Here is a 19,026-nt window from a genome sequence, read left to right on the forward strand (position 1 = left end):
AATCGGGGATAGAATTTTTATCTACTGCCCATGCTAGCCGGGCAGGAGTAGATACGACAATAGTGCAACGGGTGGGGTTTGAACCGCCGACCTTTCGGAATTTAGTCCGCTCCTCAACCGTTGAGCTATTGAGGCTTTTATAGGACTTTGTCAAGGTCGTTGGATAGGATTTGTAAAAATATTGCAGACGGTGCCTGAAAACTATTTTTTCGATTCAGGGATCCGTTTGCGACATATGAAGCTTTATTGGTGCTAATTTTTGTGAGAGCTTTTTTAAACCTAGCTAGGTCACTCTTTGCACAGAAGGTACTATACAAAATCAGTTCAGCCGTTTGAAGAATAGCAACAAAAAAGTTTTTTCTTTACTTGGGTCATTTTTTTTTACAAATTTTTTAGAACAATAAAAATAAATTATATTCAAATCGATAGAGTAGTTGAGAAGAAGACGTGAGGAACAAACAAACTGACGACTAAAGCCGGTTCTTCGATTTATGTAATAAACAAACAGTTTACATAAAAAAATAATGTTTTAATAAAATCTACGCATCGCACACCACTTGAAACTTGTAAACTCACTTTCAAGTTACCAACTTTTTTATTGAAAACTTTTCATTCAAAATCCAACTCTAATACTACGATTTAACGTTTAAAATTGTCTGTCTTTAAACGAAATTGATCAACCAGTTATAATAAAATGGTATTGGATTTGCAACTTTATTTATTAGTTGTTAAAGTAGAATTTTGTTTGGAAATCGAAATCGTAATGACGAATCGTGCTTCAAATGTCAAACAGCACAGTCCGTAAGAATGTCTTACCGAGACAACGTATTCTAAATTCAAATAAGTTTAATTTTTTAAACGTTCTGTAGTCTATTATATTTTAATTATTGGATAGCTTATCTATTGTGTTAAAAATGGTGGGAAAGTGCGTGTTTTTTTTAATTTTTAGTGTAATGGCGTCGGTTATGGATGGACAGACCTTGGGAGGTAAGTGAAAGGTGTTTCACGGGGCACAAAATGGTTTTCTGTTACACAAACAGTTTGTCATAATATTATTTTGAGGCCGCGCATTGCATAAATATTTTAATTCTCTATCATATAGATTGTTTTATTATAATTTAAATGTTTTTGGTAGGCTGACTACTATATATCAATATACTTAAAGTTTGGTTTGACAAAGTTTTATTATAAAAAACATGTTTTTATGGTTCGAGGTCGACATGTATTTTTACATAAACGGTTTGGTGTGAAATATTATAAGTACTTTTTTACGATATGTGCCATGTGGTTGTAGTCAGCGACATCGTAACTTTTCTAAGCCGATTTCGATTAAACTTTTGGACCAGTCTGCCACTTTTACCTCGCATCGGTAAAATGCATAATGCAGAAAAGAGCAACTTAACAACCGAATGTATAGGTACCAGTGAATACAGACCGTTATAGCTTGTTACTTAATAAATAAGTAGGTAATACACACAGACTAGCACAGACTACGGTCTATTTGGGCTGCAAATTGCAAACACCAGTGTCAGTTTTTGTTTACAAAGTTTGGTGTAAAATGTTCATCACTTTTCACTAAGTCTGTATATAAATAAAGTAAATATAAAAATACTTACGTTAAGATTTTAAACACAAGAATAACAGAGACTCGTGCTATGGCGCGTAGGCAACTATAAGGTTAAAAATAAGGTTTCTGCGCAAGTATATCGGCGTAACTTATAAAAGCGGTACCTATTAGCCATGACAGTAGCGGGGTTGGGGAAAGAACTTTATCCGCATGGATTTACGGATAAATCTCCTGGGAAGTTTGTGTGGGGTGCTTTAGAGCATATTTAGTTATGGCTGAGCTCGTTTATCTTTCGCTTTTTTAACAACAAAAATTGCGCTCGCTGCGCTCACACTCCAATTGCTTATTGTGTTCTATCTCTTGCTGTCAAAATGAAAGGTGAAATTCCACCAACCAACCACCCCGTCAAGTCGAGTAAATTTTTTTTTCCCATGAGTAGAATTCGGTTAAGACCCGGCTAAAACCCCCCCTGAAACCAATTCCTAGCTACGATCATGCTATTACCTACCTAACTGTAGGTACAAGACAAGAGTGATTAGGAGACTTCTAGGTAAACGCGTCCCATCTTAGACCACATCATCACTTTCCATCAGGTGTGATAGTGGTCAAGCGCTTGCCTATCTATACTAATAAATAAAATTGGAGTGTCTGTCTGTAATTTCGAAATAACTACCTCATATTAAGCTCATATGGTTATCTGAACGATACCAACACTGAATCACACGTTTTTAAATTTTTTGTCTGTCTGTCTGTCTGTCTGTTTGAAAAGGCTAATCTTTGGAACGGCTGAACCGATTTTGACGGGATTTTCACAGACAAGTAGAGGATTGACCAGGGAGTAACATAGGCTACTTTTTTAACCGACTTTCAAAAAGGGAGTTGTGTTTTTCTACCTATGTACACCGAAATCTCCGAGATTTCTGAACCGATTCGCGTCATTTCTTTTTTAATCGATAGAGGAACTTTGCGACATTGTTTCATAAAAAATTTGGAGTCCAACTCTTCAATCCTGATGCTGCAGGGGATCTGACCCATCCACGCGGGCGAAGCTGCGGGCATCAGCTAGTAATGAATAAAAAAAAACATTGACAGAAATTCATTCATAGATTGTAACCTTGTGCTTTTGCGAACCGTGAGAGCAACGACGCGCGATTGAAAGTTGCGCGAATACGCGTAGTTTTGACAAGTTTTTTAGGGCTTCATACCCGAAAGATGCCTACAGGAGCTAATTACTAAGGGTGAGATCTATAGAGCGCGCTCTGCCTTTGCTTAGACTTAAGACAGAGTTAAAACGAGACAGAGCTATATCTCTCACATAAATCTGTCTCGTTTTAATTTAATCTTAAGTCAGAGCAAAGTCAAAGTGCGCTTTATAGATTTCAGCCTAAGCCTCCGTTGCCTGTCCGTCCGTCCGTCCGTCTGTCTGTCAGCGGGGTGCAAACCGTAATAGGTAGAGAATTACGGAAACGTTTAAAAGGGCTCTCTCCGTCAAATTACTCTTATTCCATACAATCGTAGTCCCAATTTCATTTGAATATTAAGCAACCAAAGACCATGAAATTTTGCCGACTTATTCTAGAAACTAATATCTGTGTCTGTGGTGTTTTAGATTTTTCTAAAAATATGTAGTTTTGAAATTACAGGGGCTTAAAGATTTGTATGTGAATTTTTAAGACCGCGTAACTTTGAAACCGAATATTTTAACGGAAATCTGGAAATCCACAGGCATAGATTTTAGTTCACGGAACGTTTTCACAAAATTTCATTGAGTATGATTGGTTAGTATTCCAATGAGAGACGAACTACGTTTGTATGGAGCGAGTGACGGAGAGACCCCTCTTAAGTGCGGAAACCAGCCCAGAGAGAAGAAAGCAAGAAAAAGAAAAGCGTAACCCGTAACCTAACCCGTAGTCGTAATGAGTGGCACAGCTTTCAAAAATAAAAGGTTATTTTTAGGGTTCCGTACTTCAAAAGGAAAAACGGAATCCTTATAGGATCACTTTGTTGTCTGTCTGTCTGTCTGTCTGTCAAGAAACCTATAGGATATTTCCCGTTGACCTAGAATCGTGAAAGGCTGGTAGGTCGGTCTTATAGGACAGGAAGTTCCAATTTCATTTGAATATTAAGCAACCAAAGTCCATGAAATTTTGCAGACATATTCCAGAAACTAATGTGCTTGTAGTGTTTTAGATTTTTCTAAAAATATGTAGTTTCAAAATTAGAGGAGCTCAAAGATTTGTATGTGAATTTTTAAGACCGCGTAACTTTGAAACCGAATATTTTAACAGAAATCTGGAAAACCACAGACATAGATATTAGTTTCTACAATGTCTGCAAAATTTCATGGACTTTGGTTGCTTAATATTCAAATGAAATTGGAACTACGTTTGTATGGAGCGAGTGACGGAGAGACCCCTCTTAATATCTCAGCAACATGTGACCTCAAAATCTATATAGACGCTTCAAGCTCTATTTTCCAGTAATTTTCCACGAATTATCATTTATAGGCCTTTATGAAGAAAAGTTATTAATATGTAAAGAATGCAGGAAACGTTAAATGATTCATGATAATAACACAATTTTACGATATAATACACTAGCTGATGCCCGCGACTTCGTTCGCGTGGATGTGGGTTTTTAAAATTCCCGTTCCCGTGATAACTTTTTGATTTTCCGGGGTAAAAAGTAGCCTATGTGCTAATCCAGAGTTTATTCTATCTCCATTCTAAATTTCAGCCCAATCCGTCCAGTAGTTTTTGCGTGAAGGAGTAACAAACATACACACACACACACACACACACACACATACACACACACAAACTTTCTCCTTTATAATATTAGTGTGATAATTACATTGTACAACAGTATATAATATATTCATAATAATTAGAAGTAGGTTCTTAATACATTACTATATTCGAGTTGCGTACCTCAAAAGGATAAACGGAACCCTTATAGGATCACTTTGTTGTCTGTCTGTCTATCTGTCTGTCGTGTCTGTCAAGAAAACCTATAGGATACCCGTTGACCTAGAATCATGAAATTTGGCAGGTAGGTAGGTCTTATAACACATGTAAAGGAAAAAATGCGAAAACCGTAAATTTGTGGTTACATCACAAAAAATTAAAATGTGTTCATGAACAAATAATACTTAGTATTTTCTAATTTCAAAGTAAGATAACTATACCAAGTTGGGTATCATATGAAAGGGCTTCACCTGTACATTTTATTATTTATTTTTATGCATAATAGTTTTTGATTTATCGTGCAAAATGTCGGAAAAACACCTGAGAGCCGAACCTTCGGTGTGCGAGTCTGACTCGCACTTGGCTGGCTTTTATAAGCTGCAACGCATACTACCGAAAGAACCAAGACGCGGCGTCTTTTTAGGGTTCCGTACCCGAATGGAGCTTATAGGACCCTATTATTAAGCCTGCGCTCTCCGTCCGTCCGTCCGCCTGTCTGTCTGTCAGCGAAGTGTATCTCGTGAACCTCAATAGATACAGAGTTGAAATCTTCACATAACGTGTATTTCCATTGCCGCTATAACAACAAACAATAAAAAATTCAAAATGGCCGCCATGAAGATTAAAAAAAAATAATTAAAAAGCGTTATTTCCAATATGATGGTATGGAACCCTTCGTGTACGAGCCCGACTCGCACTTGGCTGGTTTTATTTGAATAATTTGCCCACTTCGACACCATAGCGTGAATTTGCAATTTTGTACAAAATACATCCTTTACCAGTATCACTAAGTAAGGATGCGGGAATAAGTTAGTTCAAAGATAAAAATTATCATAATCCGCTTTTGGCACTGGTGATTTATAAAATTAATTTTATATTTTGTCGTTCCCAGAAATTGCTTCCCTAATCATCATTCTAGATTACTAGCTGATGCCCGCGACTTCGTTCGCGTGGATGTAGTTTTTTAAAAATCCCGTGGGAACTCTTTGATTTTCTGGGATAAAAAGTAGCCTATGTGCTAATTCAGAGTATAATCTATCTCCATTCTAAATTTCAGCCCAATCCGTCCAGTAGTTTTAGCGTGAAGGAGTAACAAACATACACACACACACACACACACACACACACACACACACACACACACACACACACACACACACACACACACACACAAACACACACACACACACACACACACACACACACACACACAAACACACATACAAACTTTCGCCTTTATAATATTAGTGTGATAGTGTGATACAATGCAGTAGGTGTAGGTGGTGATAGTGTATGGCCTGTATCAGGGGGCACGGCAGTGCCCCCGCCAAGACGAGCCAAACGGCGGCCGGAGCGCTACGTACCTTTTTCTCAAAGCGTTTCGCCGTTTTTTCGAATCTTCATAACTTCGGTCTGGATGACGCTAGAAAGCTGAAATTTTCAGTATAAGGTGTCCTCACTATCAGTAAATTTACCAAATATACCAAGTATCAAATATCTAGCTTTTATGGTTACAGATTTATTGATACCTAAAATACGCAGATTTCGTCCCTCACTGATGATCATCAAAACTTCTAGTCAAAACCTCTAAGGTACTTCCCGAAGTCCTAGAACACTGAAATTTGGTATGTAGACTAAAAATTGCATACAAACTACAGGAAAATTAAGAAATCGGAAATTTTCCCCCTCCTACCCTTTGTATGGGGGAAGCAAATCTGTAAAGTCTGTAGCTAGAATGCTGGTATTTTCAGGATAACATGTCCTTAGCAGATTTATAGATACTTACTACTAGACTATTGATACTAGATAACAATATACAAGTGTAAATTAAAAATTTATAACACCCCCGACAAGTGAAGGTTACAGTAACTAGAAAAGAGCTGATAACTTTTAAACGGCTGAACCAATTTTTTTTGATTATAGCTAAGAACACTCTCGATCAAGCCACCTTTCAAACAAAAAAAAAACTAAATTAAAATCGGTTCATTCGTTTAGGCGCTACGATGCCACAGACAGATACACAGACACACAGATACACACGTCAAAATTATAACACCCCTCTTTTTGGGTCGGGAATTAAAAATCATGGGTTGGGTAGGTATCAACAAAAGTCAAATATATTTAATAGCCTTGAAACTTAATTTTAATCCTTTATCGGTAGTTACTGTATCCTACTGCACATAATATATGCCCATATATTATCATTATCCATATTATAAATGCGAAAGTGTGTTTGTTTGTTGGTTTGTCCTTCAATCACGCTGCAACGGAGCAACGGATTGGCGCGATTTTTGCATGGATATACTGGTAAAGATCTGGAGAGTAATAATATTAGCTACGAGTAAGTACTTTTTATATCCCGGAAAATCGAAAAGTTTTCACATGATTTCAAAAACCGAAATCCACGCGACACGAAACCGTTTAGGCCATCCACTTACGGATTAGCAAACTTCCCACCCCTTTGAGAAAATCATGGAGAACTCTCAGGCATGCAGGTTTCAAGTGATATGCTACCACCTGTTTCCTAAGTAGGTAGGTTTAATTGGGCCACCCGACACGGTTGTAAAATGATACGTAGAAAGGAACCACTACCGTGAAATTGCGCCGATGTCACCGACGACAGTGGTAATATGAACCAACAATGTAACTGTAATTAGTAGGTACTTCCTCACCGGCTCCCCCAGCTTTCCACACAAACGTAGTTTGGTTCTCTTTTTTAGGGTTCCGTACCTCAAAAGGAAAAACGGAACCCTTATAGGATCACTTTGTCTGTCTGCCTGTCAAGGAACCTATAGGGTACTTCCTGTTGACCTAGAATCATGAAATTTGGTAGGTAGGTAGGTCTTATAGCACAAGTACAGGAATAAGTCTGAAAACCGCGAATTTTGTGCAGAATGTGCAGGTAAAGCCCTTTCATATTATACCCCACTTGGTATAGTTATCTTATTTTGAAAATTAAAACACATTTTAAGTTTTTTTTAAATAATGTAACCACAAATTCGGGGTTTTCAGATTTATACCTGTACTTCTGCTATAAGACCTACCAACCTACCAAATTTCATGATTCTAGGTCAACGGGAAGTACCCAGTAGGTTTCTTGACATACAGACAGACAACAAAGTGATCCTATAAGGGTTCCGTTTTTCCTTTTAAGGTATGGAACCCTAAAAAACGAGACAGTCAACTATAAACCATTTCCAGACTCTCCTGATTAAAAATACTGAGCTAATGAAAAAACTTCTGTGATTTTTTCCAGGTCCCATGCACGACAAAGTGGTGGTATGCTACGTGGCGACGTGGGCAGTTTACAGACCAGGTCCGGGCAAATACGACCTGTCAGATATCGAACCTTCGTTGTGCACCCATCTCGTTTACTCCTTCGCCGGTCTCGACGAGAGCACATCAAGCATCAGGAGTCTAGGTGAGTTATAACCTGCCTTCATAGTTGTGGTGTGTTATATAGCGACGTGGGCAGTTTACAGACCAGGCCCCGGCAAATACGACCTGTCAGATATCGAACCTTCGTTGTGCACCCATCTCGTTTACTCCTTCGCCGGTCTCGACGAGAGCACATCAAGCATCAGGAGTCTAGGTGAGTTATAACCTGCCTTCATAGTTGTGGTGTGTTATATAGCGACGTGGGCAGTTTACAGGCCTGGTCCGGGCAAATACGACCTGTCAGATATCGAACCTTCGTTGTGCACCCATCTCGTTTACTCCTTCGCCGGTCTCGATGAGAGCACATCAAGCATCAGGAGTCTAGGTGAGTTATAACCTGCCTTCATAGTTGTGGTGTGTTATATAGCGACGTGGGCAGTTTACAGACCAGGCCCCGGCAAATACGACCTGTCAGATATCGAACCTTCGTTGTGCACCCATCTCGTTTACTCCTTCGCCGGTCTCGACGAGAGCACATCAAGCATCAGGAGTCTAGGTGAGTTATAACCTGCCTTCATAGTTGTGGTGTGTTATATAGCGACGTGGGCAGTTTACAGGCCTGGTCCGGGCAAATACGACCTGTCAGATATCGAACCTTCGTTGTGCACCCATCTCGTTTACTCCTTCGCCGGTCTCGACGAGAGCACATCAAGCATCAGGAGTCTAGGTGAGTTATAACCTGTCTTCATAGTTGTGGTGTGTTATATAGCGACATGGGCAGTTTACAGACCAGGCCCCGGCAAATACGACCTGTCAGATATCGAACCTTCATTATGCACCCATCTCGTTTACTCCTTAGCCGGTCTATATTGGTACTACTATGTGCTATACTACGTATGCTACTTCATCTTCAATTTTTCATCATCATCAGCCTGTGGACGTCCACTGTTGGACATAGGCCTTCCCTAAAGAGCGCCACCACACCCGTTCCTCAGCCTTCCTCATCCAGCCACTTCCCGCCAGCCACTTTATTTCGTCGGTCCATCGTGCTGAAGGGCGTCCCACACTACGTTTGCTTAAACGCGGTCTCCACTCAAGGACTTTCCGGCTCCAACGACCATCACCTCTACGACAGGCATGGCCTACCCACTGCCACTTCAGCTTGCTTCAATACTTTATGGTATAACTAGCCGATGCCCGCGACTTCACCCGCGTGGATTTAGGTTTTTTGAAACCCCGTGGGAACTCTTTGATTTTCTGGGATAAAAAGTAGCCTATGTGCTAATCCAGGATATTATCTATCTCCATTCCAAACAGCCAAATCCGTCTAGAAGTTTTTGCGTGAAGGAGTAACAAACATAGACACACACACATACACACAAGCTTTCGCCTTCATAATATTAGTGTGATCTAACCGTTTCAGATCCCTGGCAAGACCTAGAGAAGGACTATGGTAAAGCAGGGTACAAGCGCCTAGTGTCCCTCAAGGAGAGATATCCTCATTTGAAGGTGACGATTGCCATCGGAGGCTGGAACGAGGGTTCTGACAAGTACTCCAGGATGGCCTCCAAGCCGGAGACCAGAGCCAAGTTCGTGGAGAGCGTTATGCACTTCTTGAAGTGAGGATCGTGTTACTACTCAGTACATAATATACTATAGTATTTAACCCCAGACCCAAAAAGAAGGGTGTTATAAGTTTGACGTGTGTATCTGTGTATCTGTCTGTGGTATCGTAGCTCCTAAACTAATAAACCGATTTTAATTTAGTTTTTTTTTTTAAAGGTGGCTTAATCGAGAGTGTTCTTAGCTATAATCCAAGAAAATTGGTTCAGCAGTTTGAAAGTTATCAGCTCTTTTCTAGTTACTGTAACCTTCACTTGTCGAGGGTGTTATAAATTTTTAATTTACACTTGTAACTAATGACGTTTTTTGTCTTTTCCAGCACATACAAGTTCGATGGTCTTGACCTGGATTGGGAGTACCCTACGAAAAGGGGAGGTACTCCAGAAGATAGGAATAACTACGTTGCTATGGTTAAGGTAATTCATTGGTGCTTCATATTTTGAAATTGCAAAACTTCGACGCTGCATCATAATTTAATTAATCATGATATGAAGAATATTAGCCATGCTAGTCATGACTAATACTCCCCTTTCCCCTCCATTTAAGCGTAATTGTGCCAGAAGTGGGTACGACAATAGTGCAACGCGTGGGATTTGAACCGCCGACCTTTCGGAACTCAGTTCATTCTTATAACCGTTGAGCTATTGAGGCTTAAGAAGTTGTGCAGAGAGTTCATTAGTAAATTGGTAGAGCCTCGAAAGCTCAACGGTTGAGGAGCGGACTGAATTCTGGGAAAGGGGAATGTTAGTCATGATTAAAATGGCTAATATTCTTTAAAAAAAAACTGGTTTGCGGTGGAAAAGCGGGAATTGACCTACTAGTGAGAGGGGTCTGGGATTTGATCCTGGACCTCTAACTATATGAAGTTATGTGCGTTTTAAGCAATGAAGATTAAGTTGCTTTAACGATGAAGCCTGAGAGTTCTCCATAATGTTTTCAAAAGTGTGTGAAGTCTCCCAATCTGCACTTGGCCGGCATGGTGGACTAAACCCTTCTCATTCTGAAAGGAGACTGGCCTCAGTAGTGGCGATCGTACAATTTCGAACCATCAAGAATCTTTTTTTATACATATTAATAGAGAGCAAACAAGCAGGCGGGTCACCTGATGTTAAGTGATTACCATCGCCCATGAACATTTGCAGCACTAATCTATTAGTGCCAATGCGTTGCCGGCCTTTCAGATATTGTAATCTAGTGGGAACACCACCCGAAGAAAGTTGGCTCCGAATCTACCAATTTAATAATCAAAACTGCCTAACTCTTCCACAGGAGCTGAAAGACGCCTTTGAGCCATACGGTTATATCCTCACAGCGGCTCTAGGAGCTGGCAAGGAGACCATGGACACGGCATACGACTTAGCCAGGCTCAGCCGGTACCTTGACTTCATTCACATGATGTGTTATGACTACCACGGCACTTGGGACAATACCGTGGGAGCCAACGCGCCCTTGAGGGGCACTAGCGAAGAAGACTTCCTTAGTGTGGTAAGTAGAAAAGGTCAGCGAAGGTCCTTCGCCGACTTCCTACAGTGAATTTAATGTTTAAAGTATATATTTAGTATTGGATAAGAAATGTAGGTTAATGTAAGTAGCTTATAGATTAGTAAAGTATTATAATATGTTAGAGTAAGTATTACCTATAGAAAAAGGCACGGAGTAATCCTTTATGCTAACTCAAAATTTATAAGCGCTAAATTATAAGGAATTCTGGTGCATTATAATAAACAAATTTTAAAAAAAGAGAGCGTTGGTCTTCTCCGGGAAGTCCAATCGGGGCCTCCTATATGGAGATCGATTCATAAGAAAAAGTCGCAAAAATCTTGAGTCCTTGCTCGGTTTTTTACATCGATGGTTTTTCCACATTTTCGCGAGAAAATTTCACAAGATGTCGCTTTCCACCGGCACCGTCGATCTGAAACAGAAAATTCAAAAATTTTCTCCCACAAATTTTCACTTTGAAGTTTTTTGGAAAAATGTTAAACTCTAAATTTTCCTGATTTCCCGGTATTTTCTGGCTCGTATTATTTCCGCTCGTACGTTGCTGTGATACTATAATAAGCTTTTTATAATAAGCTATTGATAATTAAGCTTATAATTATAATAAGCTTTACTTTCCATTACAGGAGTACTCAATAAAATACCTATTATCCCACGGAGTGAGCCCGTACAAGATGATCCTGGGTCTACCGATGTACGGCCGTAACTTCCTCCTGGCCGATCCATCAGTGAAGAACATTACGTTTGGTCAAACGAAAGCAAAAAACATCGGTTTCGCCGGACCTTATACCAGAGAGTCTGGGTTCATTGGGTACAATGAGGTCAGTGAGTCCAAATCAAATCAAATCAAATCAAATCAAAGTAGGTATTATTGTACAATGTACATCTATAAATAGTCAGAATTATTAGATTTGTAAGGGGATATAGTGGTGATAATTAATCACATAAACTTAAAACTAAAGCTACGAGAGTTCCAAACGCGCCCAGGTCTGAGAAGAGCCCACAAAAAACTCAGCCGGGTATTTTTTTAACCCCCGACCCAAAAAGAGGGGTGTTATAAGTTTGACGTGTGTATCGGTGTATCTGTCTGTGGCATCGTAGCTCCTAAACTAATGAACCGATTTTAATTTAGTTTTTTTTTGTTTGAAAGGTGGCTTGTTCGAGAGTGTTCTTAGCTATAATCCAAGAAAGTCGGTTCAGCCGTTTGAAAGTTATGAGTTCTTTTCTAGTTAATATAACCTTCACTTGTCGGGGGTGTTATTAATTTTTAATTTACACTTGTTACCACCACTTCACTAAATCACTTAACTTACTATAACAATCAATGCTGTCAATACAAGATGAGCCTGGATCTATTGCCCCTTTAGATGGCCAAACTAATTCTTTATCCAAGGTGGCTGCTAGCTCTTTCGAATAATTGGCTTTGAATGCACACACACACACACACACACACACACACACGCAAATACTTAACAACATTGTATATTGTAAGTAATGTTGTTAACAACATTACTTACAATATTTAATAATTAATAAAAAAAAATAAAAAAATGTACCTATACTTGTACTTAGTTACACGTATGCATGATAACGCTGATATTATAATGGAAGAGCGGTGCCAAACACAGGAGGACCTAGTTCTCCTGTGTCAACCTAAAAGCCTCAACCTCTTAGGCTGAAATCTATAAAGCGCACTTTGACTTTGCTCTGACTTAAGATTGAGTTAAAACGAGACAGATTTATTTGAGAGATATAGCTCTGTCTCGCTTTAACTCTGTCTTAAGTCTAAGCAAAGGCAGAGCGCGCTCTATAGATCTCACCCTTACTGTTACTGTAAACCTAAGTTATTAGACGTCTATATTGCACAGATCTGCGAAGAGATGACGAACAAAACATCAAAATGGACGCGACATTGGGACAATAATTCCGCGACCGCATACATTAGAGACGGAGAGAAAGTCGTTGTCTACGACAACCCACGATCCATCGCTATCAAAGTCAAGTAAGTTGAGCTTTACGGTGGCTATGGCCAACCATTTAAGCGGAGCGCATATTTCATTTATTATTACTTTCTAGTGCAGAAATATCAGTTGTATAATAAGTACAAGATCGGACCTAAGACACATCCTTGTGGTACACCAACTAATTTTTTTTGACGTGACAACGTCTTATAATTCGATAGAGCCGGCTGCACGCACGAAAAAACATGACTCATGCGGCGTTACCTCGCTCTGAGGCGTTCCATGTAAGGCTTGAAGTGCAAGCGAGAGCGCGGAACGAGCGACTAAGAAGCACAATCGGCCTTTGTTGTCACGTTCAACTATCGTCAGTAAACCGACTTTACAGACAACCAATTTTTTTTAGTTCAAACTACGCGTCTTCTTGACGAACTCTCAAACCATCTGTCCGAAATTTATAATAGTGATGGTTAGAGGTGTAATTGGGATGATTTAGGATTGACTTTGGTTGCATAATTCTAAGTTTATAGATAAGCTACACTTTATCAAACGCTTGTGCTGCGTCAAAAAAATACTATAGAACATACTTTTTATTATTTTTTTAATCTTCTTATAAACCAGCGCTGCAGCTTGCTGCAGCATTATGCTGAGTGGGAGACCTATGTTTGGTCACATGTGACACATTCATTTTAGGACATTTTAGCTCATAAGTATAATATTATGTAGAATAACTCAATTAGTTTTAAGATACATTGTAGTGTTACAGTGATCAAATAAAAAAAGTTTTTTCTTTCTTTCTTTCTTTCTTAAATATATTAAAGAAAAAGCTTACTGACTGACTGATCTATCAACATACAGCTCAAACTATTGGACGGATCGGGCAGATTGCAGATAGCTATTATGACGGAAATAGACTGTATATTTAGATGAGAGAGGACTACGGAACTCTACCTCAAGCTTTTCTGAGTTCTGAGCTTCTGCCAAGCACTTGACAAGTTGTTTTTTTCAGAACCGCCATAGACTACGGTCTCGGAGGTCTGATGGTGTGGAGTATAGACACGGATGACTTCAGGGGCTCTTGTGAACCGGAGCCTGATACCTACTTGGAATTTATGGAGCGATACAACAACATAGTGGACGATCCTGTGCTGCAAGAGGCGCTGAAGAACCTCAACTTGCCTGACGGTTGGTATTTTTTGGGTTCCGCATCTCCAGAACAAAGAGAACCCTTATAAGATCACTTCATATCTATCTGTCTGTAAAAAAGACTTTACACGCTTGCCTAAAAAAAGGAGTTGGTGCCTATATTGATTTCAGGGCCCATTTATACGTAGGTATATAAATTTATTAGTTCTACCATAAGATCTAAATGCCTGAATGGGGTATCGTTAGAATACTTATATCATCATTTATCATCTCTTATAAATTTTTTGAAAAAAAAAAGACGTCGACTCTATGCCGCCATTTACAAATGTTTTTTTTTATATTTAAGTTCATTTTCTGCCAGTGTTAACCTCTTTATTTACTTAATGATAATATTTTTTTCGTTTCAGCCAACCGCATAGAGAACCTAAGCAGACGTACAGCATACGCAGTGGCTAACAACAAACTGCACCTTCGCTTAGCAGAACCGGAATTTTCGAACTACCCTCTGATGAGGACCATCAACGAAGCTACAACCCTGGCGTTAGAAGAGAAGAGAATATTGGACGAAATGGCGGCAGTCGTGAAACAGAACGAGATAGGATATAAACCCGACGACAAAGGATCTGCTCGGAGTATTGCTGTTAACTTTTGCCTACTTTTATATGCAGTGTTAACTTTTAAACTGTTTTAATTTGCCAAAACAGCAATATAGATCAGCAATTTTCATTGCTGGGCTAGATTATTAGCCAGATTTCCTGCCAAAAGCAAATCTAGGCTATTGGCATCAGCAATATGCCCCGCAATTTTTATTGCCGGACTAAAAAAATCCGAGCTTTTACAGCAATATTTGAATAAAAAGAGATAAAACTATTGGGCTCTATAATTGTCAGAAATATTTCCAGCAATATTATTAAATAGCCCACATTATTATAACAACACAGGAATTTCCAAGTTATTAAATACAGAAAAAAAGACAATTTAGTCATGTAAATATTTCTCTAACTAGCCTCTGATGAGGATCATCAATAAAGCGACAACCCTGGCGTTAGAAGAGAAGAGAATATTGGACGAAATGGCTGCAGTCGTGAAACAGAACGAGATAGGATATAAACCCGACGACAAAGGATCTGCTCGGAGTATTGCTGTTAACTTTTGCCTACTTTTATGGGCAGTGTTAACTTTTAAACTGTTTTAATTTGCCAAAACAGCAATATAGATCAGCAATTTTCATTGCTGGGCTAGATTATTAGCCAGATTTCCTGCCAAAAGCAAATCTAGGCTATTGGCATCAGCAATATGCCCCGCAATTTTTATTGCCGGACTCAAAAATCCGAGCTTTTACAGCAATATTTGAATAAAAAGAGATAAAACTATTGGGCTCTATAATTGTCAAAAATATTTCCAGCAATATTATTAAATAGCCCACATTATTACAACAACACAGAAAAATTTATTACCAAACAACACAGGAATTTCCAAGTTATTAAATACAGAAAAAAGACAATTCAGTCATGTAAATATTTCTCTAACTAGCCTCTGATGAGGATCATCATTAAAGCGACAAGCCTGGCGTTAGAAAAGAAGAGAATATTGGACGAAATGGTGGCAGTCGTGAAACAGAACGAGATCGGAGATAAACCCGACGACAAAGGATCTGCTCGGAGTGTTGATGTTAACTTTTGTTTACTTTTATATTATGTGGTGTTAACGTTTAAATTGTTTTAATTTGGAAAAATAGAGACCAGTTATTTTCATTGCTGAGCTATATTGTTAGCCAGATTTCCTGCCAAAAACAAATCTGAGCTAAAGGCAATAGCAATTTATGCCCAACAATTTTTATTGTTGGGCTAAAAAATCCGGGCTAAATTTGCAGCAATATTTAAATTTACAAATAAAATTGCTCGGCTTTAATGCCAGCAATATTTCTAGCGATATTATTGAATAGAACATAACATAAAAGGATGGAAATATTTTATCAACCAGCAAGATTATTGCCCCAGCTATTTTCGTGTGAAATTGTCAATCACAACGATTGAAATCGTAGCTTGAGATTGATATTAATGCAGCTTCAGGAATCAACCAGCTGGATTTATTGTGTAAATATCAAAAAACTTAGGCCAAAAAGTAATGTTAAAAAAAAATCGGCATGCCGCTGTATAAAATATGTTGCCGTCTTATACCTAAAAACTTAGCAGTCAATTGTTTTTTAATTACAGGACAACAGTATGTGATACTGTAAGATAATCCTTACTGGTGTTTATGTAAAAGAGATGTAATTTTTTATAATTTCAGGCTTAGATATATATATATATATTTTATGTAGAACATAATATGTACTTCGGTACCTCCTAATTTAAGAAGCAACTAACTCCATTGTACTACCTACTATCACTTTTTAACCCCCGACCCAAAAAGAGGCGTGTTATAAGTTTGACGTGTGTACCTATGTATCTGTCTGTGGCATAGTAGCTCCTAAAATAATGAACCGATTTTAATTTAGTTTTTTTTTTTTGTTTGAAAAGTGGCTTGATCGAGAGTGTTTTTAGCTATAATCCAAGAAAATCGGTTCAGCCGTTTGAAAGTTATCAGCTCTTTTCTAGTTACTGTAACCTTCACTTGTCGGGGGTGTTATAAATTTTTAATTTACACTTGTAGTTCTTTGCGTAACTTATAAAAGTGATAGCAGTTAGTACTTATTTTACTGTAGGTAGGTATTGCGTGGTGCAGTGCTTACGACCTAATTTAAGAAGCAAGCACATTGCTGTGGCGCAACGCTATAGGTACGAACTGAATTGCACTTTATTGCGTCGGAGCAAGAATCGCTATTTAAGAGGGATCTCTCCGTCACTCGCTCTATACAAACGTAGTTCGTCTCATTTGAATACTAACCAATCATACTCAATAGAATTTTGTAGAAACGTCCCGGGAACTAATACAGTATGCCTGCGGTTTTCCAGATTTCCGTTAAAATATTCGGTTTTTTGAGCCCCTGTAATTTTAAAACTACATATTTTTAGAAAAATCTAAAACACCACAGGCACAGATATTAGTTTCTTGAATATTTTTGCAAAATTTCATGGACTGTGGTTGCTTAATATTCAAATAAAATTGGGATTACGATTGTATGGAGTAAGTGACGGAGAGAGCCCTGTGCGAGCCTTGTGTAACATGAAATTCGGTCCGCAAAGGCGTTTTCTGTACCTGCTGGGTGATTTACTAACACAACGATCACTGAGATCAACAGAAATGATAGCCATTCAAACTCCGTGTGTTTAACATCTCCGTCCGTTATTTTGCAGACATATTCTAGAAACTAATATCTGTGCCTGTTGTGTTTTAGATTTTTCTAAAAATATATAGTTTTGAAATTACAGGGGCTCAAAGATTTGTAGGTATGTGAATTTTTAAGACCGCATAACTTTGAAACCGAATGTTTTAACGGAAATTTGGAAAACCACAGTCATAGATATTAGTTCTCGGAACGTTTCTACGAAATTCCATTGAGTATGATTGGTTAGTATTCCAATGAGAGACGAACTACGTTTGTATGGAGCGAGTGACGGAGAGACCGCTCTTGACATTGATTGATACATTGCTACTTCACTCATCCGATATGAGATCCGGTGTTAGTAATTTCTTAGACCAATCATCTGTGGACCAATCCTTTAGAGCAATACATTGCGCCCGTTTGGTGCAGCTGCGCGCCATAAAATAAAATTGAATTGAGTGACATTAAAATAACTTTTCGTACAAAACCAATCAATCAATGCATCGATATAGATACTATAAATCCGGAAGTATGTCTGTCTGCTAGCTTTTCACGGCGCAACAGTTGAACCGATTGGTACAGAGAGAGAGAATCCCGGAAAATCAAAAAGTTCCCACGCGATTTTAAAACATCCTAAATCCACGCGGACGAAGTCGCAGGCACCATCTAGTTAAAAATAAATATCAAGTGAGCTTGGTAGCTATATATCGTTCAGTGTTGATCACTGAGTTAGCGAATCAACCTGCTGCCCGGGTAGCATGGGCAGTAGATAAAAATTATATCCCCCGATTATATCCACTGATGTCATAGAAATCAGTGGATATAATCGGGGATATATTTTTTATCTACTGCCCATGCTAGCCGGGCTGGAAGGTATTGTGCCACACACGGTAATGTGTCTGCACCTTTACTCTTTTATGTAAATAAATAGTATAGAAATTATGTACATACAGATTGAAATACTCTCTATTGTGATAATTTTGGTTATAACTATTATTTTTAATGAATAAATTTTTAATTTCAATCATACTGTTGTATATTGTTTTATTTAAATACCTACCTAGTTTCCTTATTTGATTATTTATGCAAAAAGCATCCAACCCACAATAGAGTTGTACTCTAGGAGCGAAAAGAAGTTACTATAGTATAGCGTTCTCTCTGTTACGTAAACTCATGCAAATGTTATTGACAACAATCTCTATGGGTGTTAACCATTTTAAGTCACCAACCAATCACATGTTTTCCGAAAAACATTCGATATTCAATGAGAAAACGTAGTTTCGTTTATGATTATTGGTATTGATTCAAAACGTGTGAAACAGTGGGTTTAAATAAAAAGAGCAAATCAGTATAATCACACTAATTTATTTTTATTTTTTATATTGAAAACCCCATAACAAACCCACCTACTGAACCAACCAATCCCTACAAAGTTAACGGACCCTGTGTGTGGCACGTGTGTGATCACTGAGGTTTTTGTCCCTATCATTTGTATGGAATTACCTGACAGAGAGAGCGCTATACTAAATTCTTACCGCGGATAGAGTATAGTTTTATATAACTTAAATGTATTATCAACTAGTTCAAACTTTAAAGTAGAACTCATAAACTTGTCTGTGTTGG

The 19,026-nt window shown here is 38.4% G+C and overlaps 1 protein-coding gene across 1 annotated transcript; it reads left to right on the forward strand.

Annotated features, from left to right (window-relative positions):
* The first annotated feature begins 811 nt into the window (after positions 1-811).
* LOC123879210 (probable chitinase 2) lies at positions 812-15,679 on the forward strand. The gene is made up of 9 exons (XM_045926817.1): positions 812-987; positions 7,790-7,954; positions 9,335-9,530; positions 9,854-9,950; positions 10,804-11,019; positions 11,658-11,852; positions 12,900-13,033; positions 13,999-14,174; positions 14,543-15,679. The coding sequence occupies exons 1-9, from the start codon at positions 915-917 to the stop codon at positions 14,824-14,826; spliced, it is 1,536 nt and encodes a 511-aa protein (XP_045782773.1). The 5' UTR covers positions 812-914; the 3' UTR covers positions 14,827-15,679.
* The last annotated feature ends 3,347 nt before the right edge of the window (positions 15,680-19,026 follow it).

Source organism: Maniola jurtina, chromosome 27 (genome assembly GCF_905333055.1).
Source record: "Maniola jurtina chromosome 27, ilManJurt1.1, whole genome shotgun sequence".
In the NCBI taxonomy this organism is placed as follows: Eukaryota; Metazoa; Arthropoda; class Insecta; order Lepidoptera; family Nymphalidae; genus Maniola; species Maniola jurtina.